The sequence below is a fragment of the Eretmochelys imbricata genome, chromosome 2, assembly GCF_965152235.1.
Source record: "Eretmochelys imbricata isolate rEreImb1 chromosome 2, rEreImb1.hap1, whole genome shotgun sequence".
NCBI lineage: Eukaryota > Metazoa > Chordata > Testudines > Cheloniidae > Eretmochelys > Eretmochelys imbricata.
The window spans coordinates 122,066,934-122,084,991 of record NC_135573.1 but is presented as its reverse complement, the minus strand read 5'-3'; the positions used below and the strand labels follow the sequence as shown (position 1 = coordinate 122,084,991).

Here is an 18,058-nt window from a genome sequence, read left to right as displayed (position 1 = left end):
CTTTGAGTAGGGGGTTGGACTAAATGACCTCCTGAGGTCCCTTCCAACCCTGATATTCTATGATTCTATGAAACTATATTTTAGTTGAAATATATGAGTCTGTAGAGTTCTTATGTAGAACAGTGGAAATTGTAATGTAAACTTCGTAGCTTTATATAACCTCACTGTATGTTTAGCATTGTGGTTTTAGGTTTCCAAACTCAGGAACCTTTTTTTAATCTCAAACTTTTTCAAGTGCTGTCACTGCAAATCTATTTTAGTAGTACATCTCTGGAGTTGCCTGAAGTTCCCTTAATGTAACCAAGCCAATGGAGAGACTTATTTGCTCCCAGCACTAACTTGTAAAGCTTTGCCATGTCCTTTTTCTCTTTGTTCCTCTCTCTCTCTCTTTTTTGGTGAAACTACATTTTTTTCCCCCCATTTTACTTAAGAGTTCAGATCTAGTAGCAACAGTAAGCTAGTATGTTCAAAGAAACAGGAAAATCTTAATGAACTACAGAGATTGTCAATAGAAAAAGAGTCCAAAAGGGTAGCCATTTGTCTAATAACACAATATTTCAGGTTTCAGAGTAGCAGCCATGTTAGTCTGTATTCGCAAAAAGAAAAGGAGGACTTGTGGCACCTTAGAGACTAACAAATTTATTTGAGCATCCGATGAAGTGAGCTGTAGCTCACGAAAGCTTATGCTCAAATAAATTAGTTAGTCTCTAAGGTGCCACAAGTCCTCCTTTTCTTTTTACAGTTTTTCAGGGAGATTTGTAATGGGGGTCATCGGCGCCTGCTGTTGAGCTGTACAGTTTAGGGCTAAGCCAGCCCTGATTACAAGATGCGCCTCACCTGAGATGAATCAGGTGATTCTAACTTAAAAGGCAGCAGGGTGTGGTTGAGAGTATCAGAGACTGCCAGAGGCAGGAAGCCTAGAGAAAGCTCAAGAAACAGAAGCCTGAGAATCTATAGCTGGCTTGAAGAAGCCGCTGCAGAGAGTAAGATGGGCTTCTGCAGAGATAATGAACTGTGACCCAGATAAGAAGAAGAGGGCTGGGAATCCCTCACCCCTAACTATGGGGAGTGACAGGTTTCAGAGTAGCGGCCGTGTTAGTCTGTATTCGCAAAGAGAAAAGGAGGACTTGTGGCACCTTAGAGACTAACAAATTTATTTGAGCATAAGCTTTCGTGAGCTACAGCATCCGATGAAGTGAGCTGTAGCTCACGAAAGCTTATGCTCAGATAAATTTGTTAGTCTCCAAGGTGCCACAGGTCCTCCTTTTCTTTTTATGTGGAGTGAGACACAGGACTGGGGTTGAGGCCTGGTGGGAAGTGTTCCTAGAGTTCGTTTGAGGATCCCTGTGAAGCACAAAATGGGGTGGGACACTGCAAAGGCACCCCAATCACAAGTAGGGATCAGGAGATAGTACACACCTACCGTGCTATAAGGATGATTTTTCAGCTGCTAGTTTCTTTATATGGTTTTCCTTCACTTATCCCAAATTAATACTTTTTTCCCTCTCACCTGTGTAAACCAATTACATAATGTAATCAGAAGCTGTCTGCATTTCATGCCTGTTTAAGTAGGCAATTTTTAAACATAAAAGGTTTAACAAGCAACCATAAAATACTTCTTGCATGGGCTTTCTGATGATCACTCTCAAGAATAGCACATAGCCAGTAATACATAGGGAAATACATCTTAACTGCTTTAAAGTCGTCTTTTGCTTCATTGGTTTCTCTGAGTCAGGAGGTACAATAATGTAAGTGGTACATTTTTCACACTGAAATAGTAGTAGAGGATAATAGTGCAGGACCTTCTCCACTTATTGCATACCTACACAATATCTAAACAGGTACTGAATAGACTGGACTGTAGATACACTATAATCAGCCCTCCGAGTCTGTAAAATATTTTTACATTACATTAATCTTTTTAGGCTTTACTGGCAATACTGGCTCTATAAGAAACTTGAGGATGCTGTACATAATCCATAACCCTACACAAACAGTAATGTGCTATGTGTACATACAAAGGATGTGTGAATATTTTAGATTTTAAAAATTCTAAAAGTTAACTGATATGTACATCTGAATTTTTGACATTAACATATAACTGTTAAACTTTTACTGCCATCAGTGACTCAGATGAACGCTTACCCTAAGTCACTCCTGTCTATGCCTAGAATACTATAAAGTTTCAGAATTTAGGTAGAGTGACAATTTCTCCATTATTAGAGACACAAGGTAGGTGAGCTCGAAAGCTTGTCTCTCTCACCAATAGAAGTTAAGAGATCCAGTGGTCCAATAAGAGATAATACTTCATCCACCTTCTCTCTAATATCCTGGGACCAACATGGCTACAACAACACTGCATACATAAAGGAAAAATCTCATGTATGCAATTTCCATTGATCTAGTAACTTCTGATGGAATCACAAGTATGTTCTTTTTGAGTGAATTCAGCAATAGGGGACATCATGTCCTTATAGTTGAACTTTTTGCAAGGTACAGTTATATACATGTTTAGGAGGATTTGAGAGTATAAAAACCAAATTAGGTTAATATAATCCATAACCATTATGTTAAAAATATTATCTTAGGTTCATAAGCTTGCCTCCAGAATTCTCCTTAGCCTTCTTTTTATGTTTTGTAAATTGTTGAATTTTAGCCTCAGAAGAAGTTTAGTGATCAAAAACATATAATTCCCTTCAGATTAATATGGAAAGAAGGAAATAATCTTGTGATTTAAAGCATAGTACAGGGAATCAGGAGACCCAGTTTTCTATTTCTTGCTCCTCCACAGAGTTGCTATGAGATCTTTGGAGAATCTCCTAGTCTCTCTACTTCCTACCTCTCTACCTCTGTTTCCCCATCTGTAAAGTCCCCACCTACCTTTATGACTTAGACTTGACCTATTTATTTCTATGAAGCGCTTTGATAGCTTAGATGGAACATGCTGTAGAAGTTCAAATTAATAATTACTATTTTTAATTATGGACATCACGTCAAGGTTATCTTTTGCTCTTTTTTTAACACATGGTTTTGTCTTCTGCTGTTACAGTGACTAGATTCCCTCGGCCTGTGTCACCTCTTCAGGATGTAGCTACTATCATTGGAAGCCGTGAGCAGCTAGCTGTGCTGCTGCAGCTTTATGATTACCAACTGGAACTTGAGGGTACCACAGGCTGGGAGACTTTGCTATGGGTTGTCAATCAACTGTGAGTGTATCTGTTTTTCCTGCCCTCCTGATACAAAACTTTCATGCCTTCTAAATAGTTATTCGTGAAAAGTTCAGGTTCTTTTCATTATCTTAATATTTAACTGTCATTTTTGTTTACTTTGCAAACCTAAAAACCCGAGAATTCCGTTCTTTCTGATTTGTTCAGGAAAAAATACGGCCTTTAATGTGTTCATAAATTAATAGTATTTGTACCAAAAAGTTATGATTTCCTCTTTGTGCTGATCTAGAAATACATCATTATGTAAGTGAGTGAGGATTCTGTTATTTTAAGACGCTTGCAGAATATGGTATTCCACAATAAAAGGATGTATTTGAAACTCAAGTGCCAAACACTCCTGGAGGATGGTATTCCACTATCCCAAACAAAGAGAATTATAGAAGGGATTACTTCAACTGTTAATGTTATTGTATTAGTGGGATTAGAATTGGCAATGATCAGGAAGGTCAGTGATGATGTACAATGTGCAGTCAGTTTGTAGGGTGAAGTGAAATCACAGAGAAGGAAACATGCAGAGTAACTTTTAATGTGCTGCTACTTCCTCTTTTAGGTTACCACAGCTTATAGAAATAGTTGGCAAAATCAATGTTGCCTCAACTGCCTGCGTCCATGAATTCTCCAGGTTTTTCTGGCGGCTTTGCAGGACATTTGGGAAAATTTTCACAAACACTAAGGTAATAGAATTCTTCTGTATTTAGCTTAGATTCATTAAATATAGAAATACTTAATATACAGGATCATATTTACATGATGTGCTTACATGAGAGATGAGTTATAATATTTCATTCCAGGATCAAAAATCACTGTCACATTTTCACTTGCCAGTCTTAAACCGGCTCTTGGCCACATTCTGTCTTTCTCTCCACTCATCTTGAATGCCATTTGTGTCTCTCACCTTTCATGATGTCTCTTTATTCGTACTACAGGCAGGGATTCTGTTCCCAGACTGCCATCGTACCCAACTTGAAATGGGGAGGCGCCCATTGACACACTACTTACTCTTCCTTTGTGGACACATTGGGCTGGAGACTCTGGCCTAATTTCAATGAAATATGACATCAGTTTTCCTTTAGTGTATATAGTATGTTAGACAATACATTTTGTGTGCCAAATCTTATTCACATATATCTGCATGTCCTTCATTCATTCATATTTGATTGTTGATTTAAAATAAGTATTCTCCTCGTTCAACATGTTTAAGGAATGCAAGGCAAGATCTATTGTAAATCAATAAAGAATAATATTTTAAAGGATTATAATTACTCAGTAAAATTTTAGAGATATGTGAAGATCAGCTGAAAAAATAATTGTCCATTTTGAAAATATTTTAGAGTAAATGTCTGCACTGAATTTATTTCTGTCTTTTAAAGGAGTATTTACAAAGACTGACACAAGTATTTTGGAGCCGTAAGAAGTGTCTCCATAGAGAAGGCTAATTCCACATTCTAGTCTAAGGTCACTTTTGGACATGAGCCCTAAACTTATAAAGCCTTTTGGTATAAATTGTCATCACAGGCTGGGGGAGAAAATTTTGGGGAAGTTTCAGGGAAATCCGTCAATATACTTGTGTTGGCTTGTAAAACCTGTAAATCCCTTTTCTGCCCTCCTTCTCCCCCGCCACTGCTTTTGCAGTAAGCATAATTTTTGTGGTACTGTGCAGCTCAAATAGAGCCTGGTTCTGCCCATTGCTGAGTGCCTTCTGCCTTTAAAGTCAACTATTGATGGTGTTTACCCCCTCATTCAGTATCAGATGTTCAGTATAAGGCTTGGTTTCATGAGATCACACTTCCCTTGAGTTTTGAGAAAACTTGGGAAAACTTTCAAAGTATTCTGTCAGTGTCTCCAAAATTTTCATTTCTCTGGTCTTTACATGCTTTTATAAATAAACTGACACTTGTTACAGATTTTCTTAAATTGGGTACCCATCTATTCTGTAGGTAAAACCTCAATTCCAAGAAATCTTAAGACTGTCTGAAGAAAACATTGGTGAGTAGCACATTCATTTTTATTAACATGAATAAAAATCACCCTCATCCTGAACTGAGGAAAATTGTAAACTATTTGTCTCTGGAATCGGTCCATGAAAGTGATTAAAATTAAAAAAAAAAAAAAAAAAAAAATCTGTAATCAGAAGTTAGTTTGAAAGTAAAATTCATTTTAAATTGACATGGCTGCTTTAATTATGTTTTTAAAATGAAAATAAATATTTGCATAATACTGTCTATTTTAATTGAAAGGCCAAAGGAAACTGATTGCTCAGTGCTTTCGAAAATCAGGCCACTTATTTAGGTGACCAAATAAGGATTTAAGCATAATTTTAGGCACCCATTTTTTAACATCTTGGCGTGAGTCTGTAGCCAGAACTGTCTAATGTATTTTGACCAGTTTGAACACTCTTGTGCACCTTAAAATAAATTGTTAATGCTGCTACTGAGCTACATGCCAAAACTTCCCACAGTTACTAACACCAGTTCAGCTGCACCACTTTTGGTAACATTGAGTTACCTAGCATAGATGGCTCATGGACTCCAGCAGCTGTTTTCAGCACCATTTTAATTAGTTGTGCCTTATTTAATTGGTCCATTGTTGAAAATGCCTGCTCGGACCAGAGAGCCATCTACGCTAAGGCTCCCTGTGGTGCGGCTGAACTGGCATGAGCAACGGGAGGAATTTTCAATAAATTACCTAGTGTAGGAATTGTTTGCAGTAGCAACTGTATCTCTCCATTATTTTTCTTCTGTCAAGCCTAGAATGTTGCTTAAACATAGATCTCAAATGTAGTACTCTGTGTACCCAGTCAAAATGTTGAACATGTAAACTTAATGAATCACTCTTAAAGGTGAACATGCTGTAATATTGTCCAAAAGTAATTAATTGCAAGATAAGGAATTCTGTTTTAAATTTTTCTGATACATTATATCAATGACTTTAGATTCCACAGCAGGGAATGGGGTACTAACAAAAGCCACAGTTCCCATCTATGCAACAGGCGTCCTTACATGCTATATTCAGGTAAGTGTGATTTTTTTTTTTTTAATTTAGTATTCAAATGTAGAACTCCCTCTACAGCCCTTTGAATAAATTACTGTATGTAAATTAAACTTCAAACTGTAAAAGAGGATGGACAGATTACCATGATAAATATCTTAGAGAATTTCTGATATAAAAAGCAAAAGCCCAGTAATTTGTAGTAGCATCTGAATAAAGATTGGTTTATAATTGGGTAACCGTGATATTTTTGTTTGGTGTTGGTTGAAGAAATTTTGATTTCTTATAGCTTTTTTTCAGCTGCTTTATGATGTATAAAAGAATTGAAAGGTTTTTTTTTTCAAAATAAGGAGGATTGTTTTTCTTTTAACCTTCGAAATTTGGGTTTTTTCTATCCTTGAAAACTTCAGGGTGACTGTGGCCACGTCTGCACAGGGGAAATTTGCCCAAAATAAATTTCAGTCTGTGTTATAACACTTTCAGATGAACGGATATTATTAGCATTGATTGAGAGCTCCAGCATACACAAGACTCTCAAACAGACTTCGTATACGGTCCTTTAGTCAATTTTGAAATCCGGTCTATTCAAAACAGTTGTAAAAACAGGTCCAGTTGAGGGAGGTTTTTTTCTACATTCGAGGTCCCACCAGTACAAACATTAAGTCAGCTAAACCAGTGGCTAAAGCTGTGGATAGGGGGGTTGTAAATTTTCCCAGTGTAGAAGAGGCTTGGATGTCTGGGTTTATGACCGATACCATGGGAGAAAGTAAAATTTGAATGAGCAGATAAACTAGAATTCTCCTAGGTATTTTGTTGACTTCTATTTAACTAAAATATTTGAGCAGAAAGATCTCTTGTTAAGGATTACATCCCTTCATTCTAAGGGCTAAGAACTCTCCTAATACATATGTGGGTCATCCATAAAAAGGACTCTAGCAAAACTGCAAGGACCATATTTGATGCTCTTAAGCTTGAAATCAGGTACAGAAATTCTTCATAGAAAGAACCCTTTCAGACTTTGGTTTCCTTATTATGTATAAATAAAGAGGGCACATTTTCTTATCCTTTACAGATCACCTTTAAAGACCCCAATACGGGTTTTTCTAAGTTTTATGAATTGGAAACTCAGTGAATGAGATCTGCTCCAGTAGCGTCCTTGATTTATCATGACTTGTGCATTTTTTTCCATTATTGTGGGACTATTTTCTATTGATTGATTATTGGATGACTTGGTCTCTCATTTTTCACTGAGTTCTCCCATATGAAGAAAAAGTAGTTAATTACAAATGTAAAATCTTTACAGCATATGACAATGTGCTTTTACACTGTTAAGGTGAATAAAATGACTCTCGGACATCAGAACATGGGATCACAAGGCAAAAGTACATTTATTAGGAGGATGCTTAACTTTAATGTTATGTAGTACCATCTTTAATCTAGTCTAAACAGGTTTACTGTCTGTCAAGTTTTAAATGCAAAAATGTCAGCAAACTGATTCAAATTAGCAGATTTCTGTTATCCAAGTACTCCAGAGAATTATTTAGTTGATTTAGTTTGGAATGTTGCTGCCGGTAAAAATTTGGGCAGTTCCAAATATATAAGGAAGCCATGGTCTTCAGAAATGTTATATAGGTGGAGCTGGTAATAACCATCTATTATTAAAGTTGCCCAACATTTCCCATTATAAGACCGTGTTTTCAGTTGCTTATAACTGCCAACTTTTAACTGTTTGGGCTTATATTTCTCATTTTGAATGTCTGCCTCAGAATTTTTTTTTCTTTTAAATTTCAGCTAAAACATTGACATTTCCAAGAATGAAAGTAGGAGAAAAGACATTGTTTTGCCCATGTGAGGGGGGGGGAAAAATCTGACATTGTATTTGAAAAGCTCTAGCACCCCGGCTTTGAGGCAAGGACTTGAAATTTGGCAGTAGGGTAGCCTTTGTCAAGGATGTGGCTGTTGCCCTTCCTGTGAAAATTGGCCAAGGTATAATCCTTTGAAACATCTCAGTTTGCACATGCTTAGTAGAAGCTTCTTTGCTTTTAGTGATGGTAAGCAACTGTTTTAAACCAAACTCTTCACAGGTGGGCACTAATTTTGTTTCTCACTTTCTGGATGGCAGTCTTAAAACTGGGGGGGAGGGCTCTGATTTGCAGGAGAGCTGAGCACTGACAGCTGCGACTGAAGTCAGTGGAAGCTCTTCTTTGAATATATGAAGTACTATAGAATGCTAAGTATGCTGAAAAATCAGGTCCTAAGTGTTTCAGTTGGGCAGCTAAATTAGTGGCAACTTTTGACTTTAATCTGTATTCATCAGCTCCCCATAAGGGTATTGGGAAGACTGATCAGTGAATGTTTATGAAACACTCAGGTATTCCAGGGATGAGCACCATAGAAAAGTGCATTAGCAAATTAATAATTCTGTCTGCAGAGCAAGGTTTAAATAATGTGCAGTAAATAAGGCTTGGGGCCATACATAGAATAGTGAGAAGAAAACAAAATATTGAATAGCTTCTCACTGATTGATCAACATCCATTCTGTGCACTGCATGAGACAGTGTTCCTGTGGCAAAAATATAGTCTCTGACGCACTATACCAGAATGCATATGGGAGCCAAATTAAGCAAGGTTAATTCTGGTCTTTCCACTTTTCAGAGCTTGATTTTTTCAACCGTGTGCGTGTGTGTGTAATAATGAAATTGTACACTGAGTGGTACAAGTTTGCCAGACAGTCAAACATCCCTGATGTGTAGTTAGAGCACTTACAACTGCTTAACCCAGAGCATATTAATTTTGCTTTTTTAATGAAAAGGCAATTTAAGAGTAACTCAAGTCTTAATAGAAACTGTTTTAAATTAAAAATGAATCTGTGGTCTACAAAATTAGAAAAACTTTGTACATGGAAGATGTGAAACATTTTAGATTTTATTGAACAGATTTGAGGTTGACTCCGCCTTTAAATTTTTTTTAAAGATATGTCAGATTATGAAATGCAAACCATCCAGTCAGAGGGTAGGGCAATGGCAACGGTCCAAGCCCTAGAAAGAGGGCACCCTCAATGCACCCTTCATCTGCTTATCGTTTATCTGAACTCTCCAAACCTCTTATATTCTACCCATTGCTATTTAAGGCATGCTTTTGTCATGTCCTTAATATGCTAAATGGTCCATAATAGTATTGACCAATCCTGGAACAACATACAAGTGTGTATGCGTGCACCAGCACAGAGTCTGAAGGAAAAACATTCATTACATATACTTTTGAACGGATACGGGTACGTGGACAATAAAAAATATTTCAGAAACTATGAAAAATGCTTGGATAGTGTTCTTTAAACTATTTAATTGGGTTTGTTTTGTTAAAATAATATTGGTTTTATCTTGGATATGAATATTAGATTGTATAATGAAATATTTAAAGATTAGACATGTCAGTTAAAATTATTTTCCCTTATCTATTCTGTGATGCTCTTGCCTTTTAAACTTACTTAAATCTTTAAGGCATAGCATAACTTATAAAACTAAAATTAATGTTGCATACTTTCTTTTAGGAAGAAGACCGCAAACTGTTAGTTGGATTCTTAGAAGATGTAATGACTATGCTTTCACTATCACATGCTCCTCTTGATAGCCTGAAGGCTTCTTTTGTGGAACTGGGGTAAAGTACATAACATGGAATTGATTTTAAATGATTTAATATTTACAAAAATTTTCATAATGTACTTTCAGCTATAAGTATAATTGCAACAAAAGGTCAGGTGAATTATGCATATAAATCAGCTGTACTTGATTAACTTAAAGTTAAACAGTGGTAAACCCAATATCTACTGTAAAATTAAGCCAGAATATATTCTATATTTGAACATTTCAATAAATGTTTTGTCCGCACCTTATGTATCTTGAAAGCTTCTCTGCCTCACCAACGGAAGTTGGTCCAGTAAGATATTACCTCACCTACTTTGTGTCTCTAATAAATTTTTTGTCACTGTAAATCATTCAGAACAAAAAGTGGCTTTCCTGAAATTTGTTTTGAAAGGATCAGTTGCATGATACAGCCCATTTCCCCACCCCCATCAGTAAAACTGACTTTAAAAAAGTCTCACTCAAATGAATTTTTTGAGGTTTAAGTGTTTTAAAGAATGCACATTTCTACATGCCTTTGAGGACTGCCTTTGCAGTTTATAATCAGACCCACTCTACACATAGTGTTAGCTTGACTTTTATTTTCTTTTAGAGCAAACCCAGCATACCATGAACTGCTGTTAACTGTACTGTGGTATGGAGTTGTCCATACTTCAGCTCTTGTTCGGTGCACAGCTGCTAGAATGTTTGAGGTAAGTGAGTATCAAAACTCTGTTACACAGAGCCTGAAATTGCAGTGTATTTAAAATAAGTATATTCATCTCAGTATCTGAAAATGTATGTATTGTGTTCTATATCTAAAAATGTCTCTGAATAGGTTGTGTACTGTGTGATGGAGCAGCAAGTTATTACGTTGTACAGTTTTGGTTCTGCATCTGTTGCATATTCAAGTTAATTGAACAATGTTGATGCTTTATCAACTGCTTGCAAGACATTTTTATAGTAATTTGTGAACTCATCTTTGTTCTGCTACTGACTTCAGTGTTACATTTGATCTTTGCATGCTGAACAACGTTGATTGGATATGAGCAATCATTTCAGTACTGAACTCTGTGTTCAAACCAGTTTTATTTACCTTGTCAAATTTGGAAATGTGCTTGCGTAAATTTGTATGTAAGCTTTGCATGCGCATCTTGAACTTGTTGATCCATTTGTTCTTTTTTCACCTCGAACGCACTTAATTCATTGATGGCATAATTCACAGATTAACTGTATTCATAACCTTATTCCTATACTTTGCCTCAGTGTTTAATAAGGCTAAAAAGGATCTTAGGGATAATGGTAGCATGACAAATGGGAATGAGGATATGGAGGTAGATATTACCATATCTGAGGTAGAAGTGAAACTCGAACAGCTTATGGGGCTAAATCAGGGGGCCCAGATAATCTTCATCCAAGAATATTAAAGGAATTGGCACATGAAATTGCAAGCCCATTAGCAAGAATTTTTAATGAATCTGTAAATTCAGGGGTTGTACCGTATGATTGGAGAATTACTAACATATCTCCTATTTTTAAGAAAGGAAAAAAAGTGATCTGGCTAACTACAGGCCTGTTAGTTTGACATCTGTACTATGCAAGGTCTTGGAAAAAATTTTGAAGGAGAAAGTAGTTAAGGACATTGAGGTCAATGGTAAATGGGACAAAATACAACATGGTTTTACAAAAGGCAGATTGTGCCAAACCAACCTGATCTCCTTCTTTGAGAAAGTAACAGATTTTTTTAGACAAAGGAAGCACAGTGGATCTAATTTACCTAGATTTCAGTAAGGCGTTTGATACCGTGCCACATGGGGAATTATTAGTTAAATTGGAAAAGATGGGGATCAATATGGAAATTGAAAGGTGGATAAGGAATTGTTTAACAGGGAGACTACAGCGGGTCCTACTGAAAGATGAGCTGTCAGGCTGGAGGGAGGTTACTAGTGGAGTTCCTCAGGGATCAGTTTTGGGACCAATTTTATTTAATCTTTTTATTACTGACCTCGGCACAAAAAGTGGCTGTGCGCTAATAAAGTTTGCGGATGATACAAAGCTGGGAGGTATTGCTAATTTAGAGAGAGACCGGGATATCATACAGGAAGATTTGGATGACCTTGTAAACTGGAGTAATAGTAATAGGATGAAATTTAATAGTGAGAAGTGTAAGGTTATGCATTTAGGGATTAATAACAAGAATTTTAGTTATAAGCTGGGGACGCATCAATTAGAAGTAACGGAGGAGGAGAAAGACCTTGGAGTATTGGTTGATCATAGGATGACTATGAGCCGCCAATGTGATATGGCCGTGAAAAAAGCTAATGCGGTCTTGGGATGCATCAGGCGAGGTATTTCCAGTAGAGATAAGGAGGTTTTAGTACCGTTATACAAGGCACTGGTGAGACCTCACCTGGAATACTGTGTGCAGTTCTGGTCTCCTATGTTTAAGAAGGATGAATTCAAACTGGAACAGGTACAGAGAAGGGCTACTAGGATGATCCGAGGAATGGAAAACCTGTCTTATGAAAGGAGACTCAAGGAGCTTGGCCTGTTTAGCCTAACTAAAAGAAGGTTGAGGGGAGATATGATTGCTCTGTATAAATATATCAGAGGGATAAATACCAGAGTGGGAGAGGAATTATTTAAGCTCAGTACCAATGTGGACACAAGAACAAATGGATATAAACTGGCCAATGGGAAGTTTAGACTTGAAATTAGATGAAGGTTTCTAACCACCAGAGGAGTGAAGTTTTGGAATAGTCTTCCAAGGGCAGCAATGGGGGCAAAAGACCTATCTGGCTTTAAGATTAGACTCGATAAGTTTATGGAGGAGATGGTATGATGGGATAACATGATTTTGGTAATTAATTGATCTTTAAATATTCATGGTATATAGGCCCAATGGCCTGTGATGGGATTTAGATGGGGTGGAATCTGAGTTACTACAGAAAACTCTTTCCTGGGTATCTGGCTGGTGAATCTTGCCCATATGCTCAGGGTTTAGGTGATTGCCATATTTGGGGTTGGGAAGGAATTTTCCTCCAGGGCAGATTGGAAGAGGCCCTGGAGGTTTTTTTGCCTTCCTCTGTAGCACTGGGCACGGGTCCTCTCTGCTCCTTGAAGTCTTTAAACCATGATTTGAGGACTTCAATAGCTCAGACATAGGTGAGAGGTTTATTGCAGGAGTGGGTGGGTGAGATTCTGTGGCCTGCGTTGTGCAGGAGGTCGGACTAGATGATCATAATGGTCCCTTCTGACCTTAATATCTGTGAATCTATACTCGCTTCAGAATTGTATTACAAGCCAATTTCTGTCATTGCCTGACATTGAGAGAAAAGTCAATAGTATTCATAATACATTGCTTTATAGTTTTATATTTGTCACAAGAAAATATAGAGTAACTCTGTGAGCTCTCCCCATCTCTGTTTTCATACTGTGAAAATTTATAGACACAAGTTTGCCTGAATTTGTTTACTATCTCCTTAGCCATCAAATCCAAAAATATCAGAAGTAGAGAAATACAGTAGGATGTCCCAATATCTTTCCTCAGTTGCTTGAAGTACAAGGACTTCTGTGCTTCTCACACCTGAAAAGTGTATTTATCTCTTTTTTATAATTGCACTAATTCCTTGTGCATGAGACTCTGGTACTTCCTGTGTCATTGCAGTATTTAGGGCTCCACATGAGTGCAGAGAACTGCACACTTGATCCAGGTGCAGGATCAGAGCCTAAATCTGCTCTGAGTAGCAAAGAATTAATTAAATCATAGGCATGTTTTAATATAAATAGCTCATCACCAACCAATATATTGCTTCTATTAATATTTTCCCCCGTTTTAGTAAAAGGCAAGTAGTACATGAAATATTTTTCTTTGGGGTCATATTTTGTCCTCAATTATATCCCTGCTATTCCATTTGGTTGTAAATGTATTGTACTGAGTGGAGTGACATCTACAGCACCTAGAGCAGTGCGCTCACAACTGTGATTGGGACCCACCCTTTATGTCAGGGGTGGGCAAGCTTTATGGCTTGAGGGCCACATCGGGTTTCCGAAACTGTGCCTCCCCAAACAGACAGGCGTGGCCTGGCCCCCACCCCCTATCTGACCACCCCTGCTTCTCGCCCCCTCATGGCACCCCCAGGACTCCTGCCCCATCCAACCCTCCCCCCCGCCGTCCCATGACCGCCCCTGGATCCCCCACCCCTGACTGCCCCCCCGCCACCCCATCCAACCCCCCCTCCTTCCTGAGTGCCCCCCAGAACCCCTGTTCCCTGCCCTCTGACCGCCCTGCCCCCTATCCACACCCCCGACCGCGCTGCCTGGAGCACCCGTGGCTGGCAGCGCTACAGCTGAGCCTCCCAGAGCACCAGGACAGGCAGCTGCACCGCCCTACTGGAGCCAGCCACGCCACTGCGCAGCACAGAGCACCGGGTCAGGCCACGGCTCTGCAGCTGCGCTGCCCGGCAAGAGCTCGCAGCCCCCCCACCCAGAGCATTGCGCTGGTGGCGCAGTGAGCTGAGGCTGCTTGGGAGGGGGAACAGCATGGGAGGGGCCAGGGGCTAGCCTCCCAGGCCAGGAGCTTAGGGGCCGCGCAGGAGGGTCCTGCGGGCCAGATGTGGCCCACAGGCCGCAGTTTGCCCACCTCTGCTCTATGTGCTATTGTAATAAAGATGTTTTAAAACTCAACAGGATCCTAAGCCAGCAAATAGCCCTAAAGGGGAAGCAGCAAGCAGTGTGGTTCTGGCACTGGATTGGGGGTCAAAAGATCTGCCTATGCAACCTTAATTAAATCACTTGATCAGTTCGTGCCTCAGTTTCCCCTTCTGTAAAATGGTGATACAGATACCCACCATTAAAGCACTTTCAGATAGTCTCAAATGTTATCAAACCATTCTGCTTGTCTTACCTTTTGGAATATTAGAGCCTCACTCCTCTTTGCTTGCTGGAGGCCCTTGGCAACATCTTTGAAGGACCTCAGTCATAATGGCTGTGGCCTGAACTGTAATGTTTCTTCCCATCCCCAGATGAGGGGCAAAATAAGTGGGTTTTGAACAGTCTATATTGTCTGATAGTTTTTTCCCATACTATAATTTGTTTTACTTTCTCCTGAATTGCAGGGCATGTGCTGTTGCAGACATTTTCCTTAAACATAAAAAAAACCCAGTTTTTTAAATATCACCATTTCCTAAATGTCAGTAGCATGTAAGTAGACATTGCACTCTCACATAAACATTTGGGGTGACATCTTCATCCTTGCTCTGATACCTTTACTCTGTGTAGGAGGGCTGGAGTGGGGTAAATGGATCCTCAAAGCCCTGACTCTGGCTGTTGAAGGATTCCCTTGGCACAGGCACTGCGAAAAACAGTAAGGTGCCTTCTGAGGACCCTGTCTCAAAACCTGGTTTTCCAGAAGGAGAGCAGGTTTACAGGGGCCAGACCACTGCATACAGCATTGCTGAGGTTCTGAGCGGTCCTGTGTCCCATGGGGCAGCCCTTGAAGGCTGCTGTAACTTGGACAGGCCTCTAGGATTGTCTAAGTTACATCGAGGGCCCGCACAGCAGTCGAGGATTGAGAGGTACAAAGCCACCTTAACATCCACCCCACTCTCCTTGGACTGAGAGTTCTGTGTTGCACCTCTGTAGACTTAGTATGTGTAGACAGCTACAATAAGTAGGTCTATAAAGAAATTAAAATACAGAGTAAAAATAAAAATATTGTGTTAGTCTCACTGTGTAAATTTATATGCTGAATATTATCTGGCTTCCCCCTTTCTGCTGTTTCTGTGCTTTTAATTGTTAACATTTTGTCGGTACTTCCCAGTTTTGAGTGTTAACCCAAATTTGACTTGCGCTGGTTTGAACACTATTCATGCATAGTTGGGTTATGAGCTTTGTTGGTCTGTATGATAGGTTCTAGTTCAGGAACTGTTATAATTCAAATATAAATCATAAAAGAGAGCCTCTTTTTACCTTCAGGTCAAAAATATATTTTACTATATTTTAATGGAAGTGTTGCTCAAATTGTGATGGAACTGAGATCATTACCTCTTCACTAATAATGTCAATCCCAAGCTTTCTTGATGTAATTAGTATATTTCCTCAAGACCTTTTTAAAAAAAAAAAAAAAAAAAAAAAGCTGCAGTGGGTAAAAAAAAATTCAGGTTTTATATTTGCTCACAAATTATAGGAATTAAAAGTAAAAAGTGTACATTGTACGTTTATTAAATGGGAAAATGGTCATCTAATCGCTGAACAAAAGTAGGCTAATCTTAATTCAACAAACAGTGGCCATTTCCTTAATGGGAATTTAAAGAGCTGTACTTAAGATGAGCATTTCAGCGATTTTTTTCAGCTGACCTCACAGTAAATAAGCATGGAAATAATTAGTATGTAATGTAATTATGTAGTTGGAAACCTCCTTTTTTTGTGCTTTGGGGAATTTTTTTTAGTGTTGAAAATCAAATCAAATTTTAGATTAAAGAAACACAATGTTCATATCAAATGGAGAATAACCAGTGCACAAAGTTGTGGGATTTTGCCTATTTAGTTTGCTCTGAGTGTAATGCGTACAAATTATCCTGAATGCCTTTTGGACTCAAAGCCCTTCACCCCCACTGTTTAATAGATTTGTAAAATGCTCAAAAATATAGGACCCAGGCTTCATTTTATTACTGCTGCAGAACCTTGGAAAGCCAATTTTCTCTGACTATTTCACCGCTGACTTCAGAGTTTGACCAAGTGGGATTCTGAAAAGTAGCCATATCTGTCCAGAGAAATATTTTTAACAGGGGTTAATTTATAATTTTGAAAATGGGGAGAATTTGGGGAACGTCCCCAGGGGAGATTATAGAAATTGAGAGGTCGGAGGGGATTGTGGGCATAGCAAACCAATATTGCAGTGACCTGATCTGTTCCCTGCATCATCATCAGCCTATAAAAGTTGAACAAAAAAACATTGCTATTTCAGCTTGCCTTCTCGGTTTTTCACTGTGATCAACTTTCTCCACTGTGCTACAGTATATATTGGTGGAGCCCAGTGTACTGGGAGCATAATTCCAAGTAGTAACTTAGTAGGTACTCTTCTAGTTGTGCTAAAAGTAAAACTCATTAGAAAAGATGCAGTGTCTCCTGACTTTCAAAATAAAGTTTAGGTGTCTGTTTCTGGAAGCTTTAATTTTTAACACTTTGAGCCCTTTTTAATTCAGTCTCAAACTACTCCATGAATAAGAAGGTTCAAATTTAGGCACCCAAGTACTGAGATAAACACCAAAATGCAGAAATGGGTTCCCAAGTGATTGTTTGAGAGTCAGAAACAGACTGCATTTACAGTGCTTCGTATGCTATAAATTGTTTAACTTCCTGTATACCCACATGGCCCTTCTCTGTCCTCTGGTGCCATTGTTTGGTAAAGGCAAGAAATTTAATTTGCTATTTTGGTAGAAGTTGAAATAATTGCTATATCATTGAAATAGGCAGTGTAATTGTAGCCATGTTAATCCCAGGATATTAGAGAGAGAAAGTGGGTGAGGTAATACCTTTGGTTGGACCAACTGCAGAAGTTGGTGCAATCAAAGATATTACATCACCCACCTGGTCTCTCTAATATCATTGATGCATCTTCTGAACATTTCAGAGTTCACTGAAGAGGTACACTTTATATGTTTTATATGCTATGAAGTAGCCAGGGTGGATTAGGGTTTTGTGGGGGCCCCACCCCCCTACCTGCTGTCTTCTTTCTCTTCCCCCCGCCCCCGTCCCCCGGTGCTCCTGTCGGGGAAATGGGGTCGGGACATGGGGGCTAGCCCTACTCCGCCTGCCTGGTGCTCTAGCCAGGGGGTGGGGCGCGCCAAGCTCCTGTGTCGCAAGCCCCCATGGAAGTATCGGGCAGAGCATGGCCAAGCCCCCGCTCTTTGACCCAGCTCCCCGGCTGGAGCACCGGGCGGACAGAGCGGGGTAAGCCTCTGTGTCCTGACTCCGCACCCTGGCTGGAGCACCGGGCAGACCGGCGTAAGCCCCTGCACCCCGACCCAGCTCCTGGGCTGGAGTAATGGGCGGGCAGAGCAGGTTAGGATCTGGGGGCGACCGTTTTTCTAGGGGTTCTCAATTGGCCGGGGCACCGGGCATGGGCCCTGTTGGCTCAGTGGCTAATCTGCCACTGGAAGTAGCACATCAAATAAAATTGTGGGTTTTCTTAGGTGGAGCACAAGATAGAAGAAAGTCCAC

At 39.2% G+C, this 18,058-nt stretch overlaps 1 protein-coding gene across 8 annotated transcripts in view; it reads left to right on the top strand.

The window, feature by feature from the left end:
- Positions 1-18,058, top strand: part of RELCH (RAB11 binding and LisH domain, coiled-coil and HEAT repeat containing) — a 126,375-nt gene that overhangs the window by 76,404 nt on the left and 31,913 nt on the right. For all 8 annotated transcript variants that reach the window (XR_013345224.1, XM_077810752.1, XM_077810750.1 and 5 more), the window contains 6 exons: positions 3,050-3,206; positions 3,778-3,901; positions 5,165-5,213; positions 6,160-6,239; positions 9,766-9,872; positions 10,449-10,548. Coding sequence is in view for 7 of the 8 variants with exons in the window: in XM_077810752.1 (XP_077666878.1) it covers positions 3,050-3,206; positions 3,778-3,901; positions 5,165-5,213; positions 6,160-6,239; positions 9,766-9,872; positions 10,449-10,548 (617 nt within the window). In the remaining variant the exon portion in view is untranslated. The remainder of the gene's footprint in view (positions 1-3,049; positions 3,207-3,777; positions 3,902-5,164; positions 5,214-6,159; positions 6,240-9,765; positions 9,873-10,448; positions 10,549-18,058) is intronic.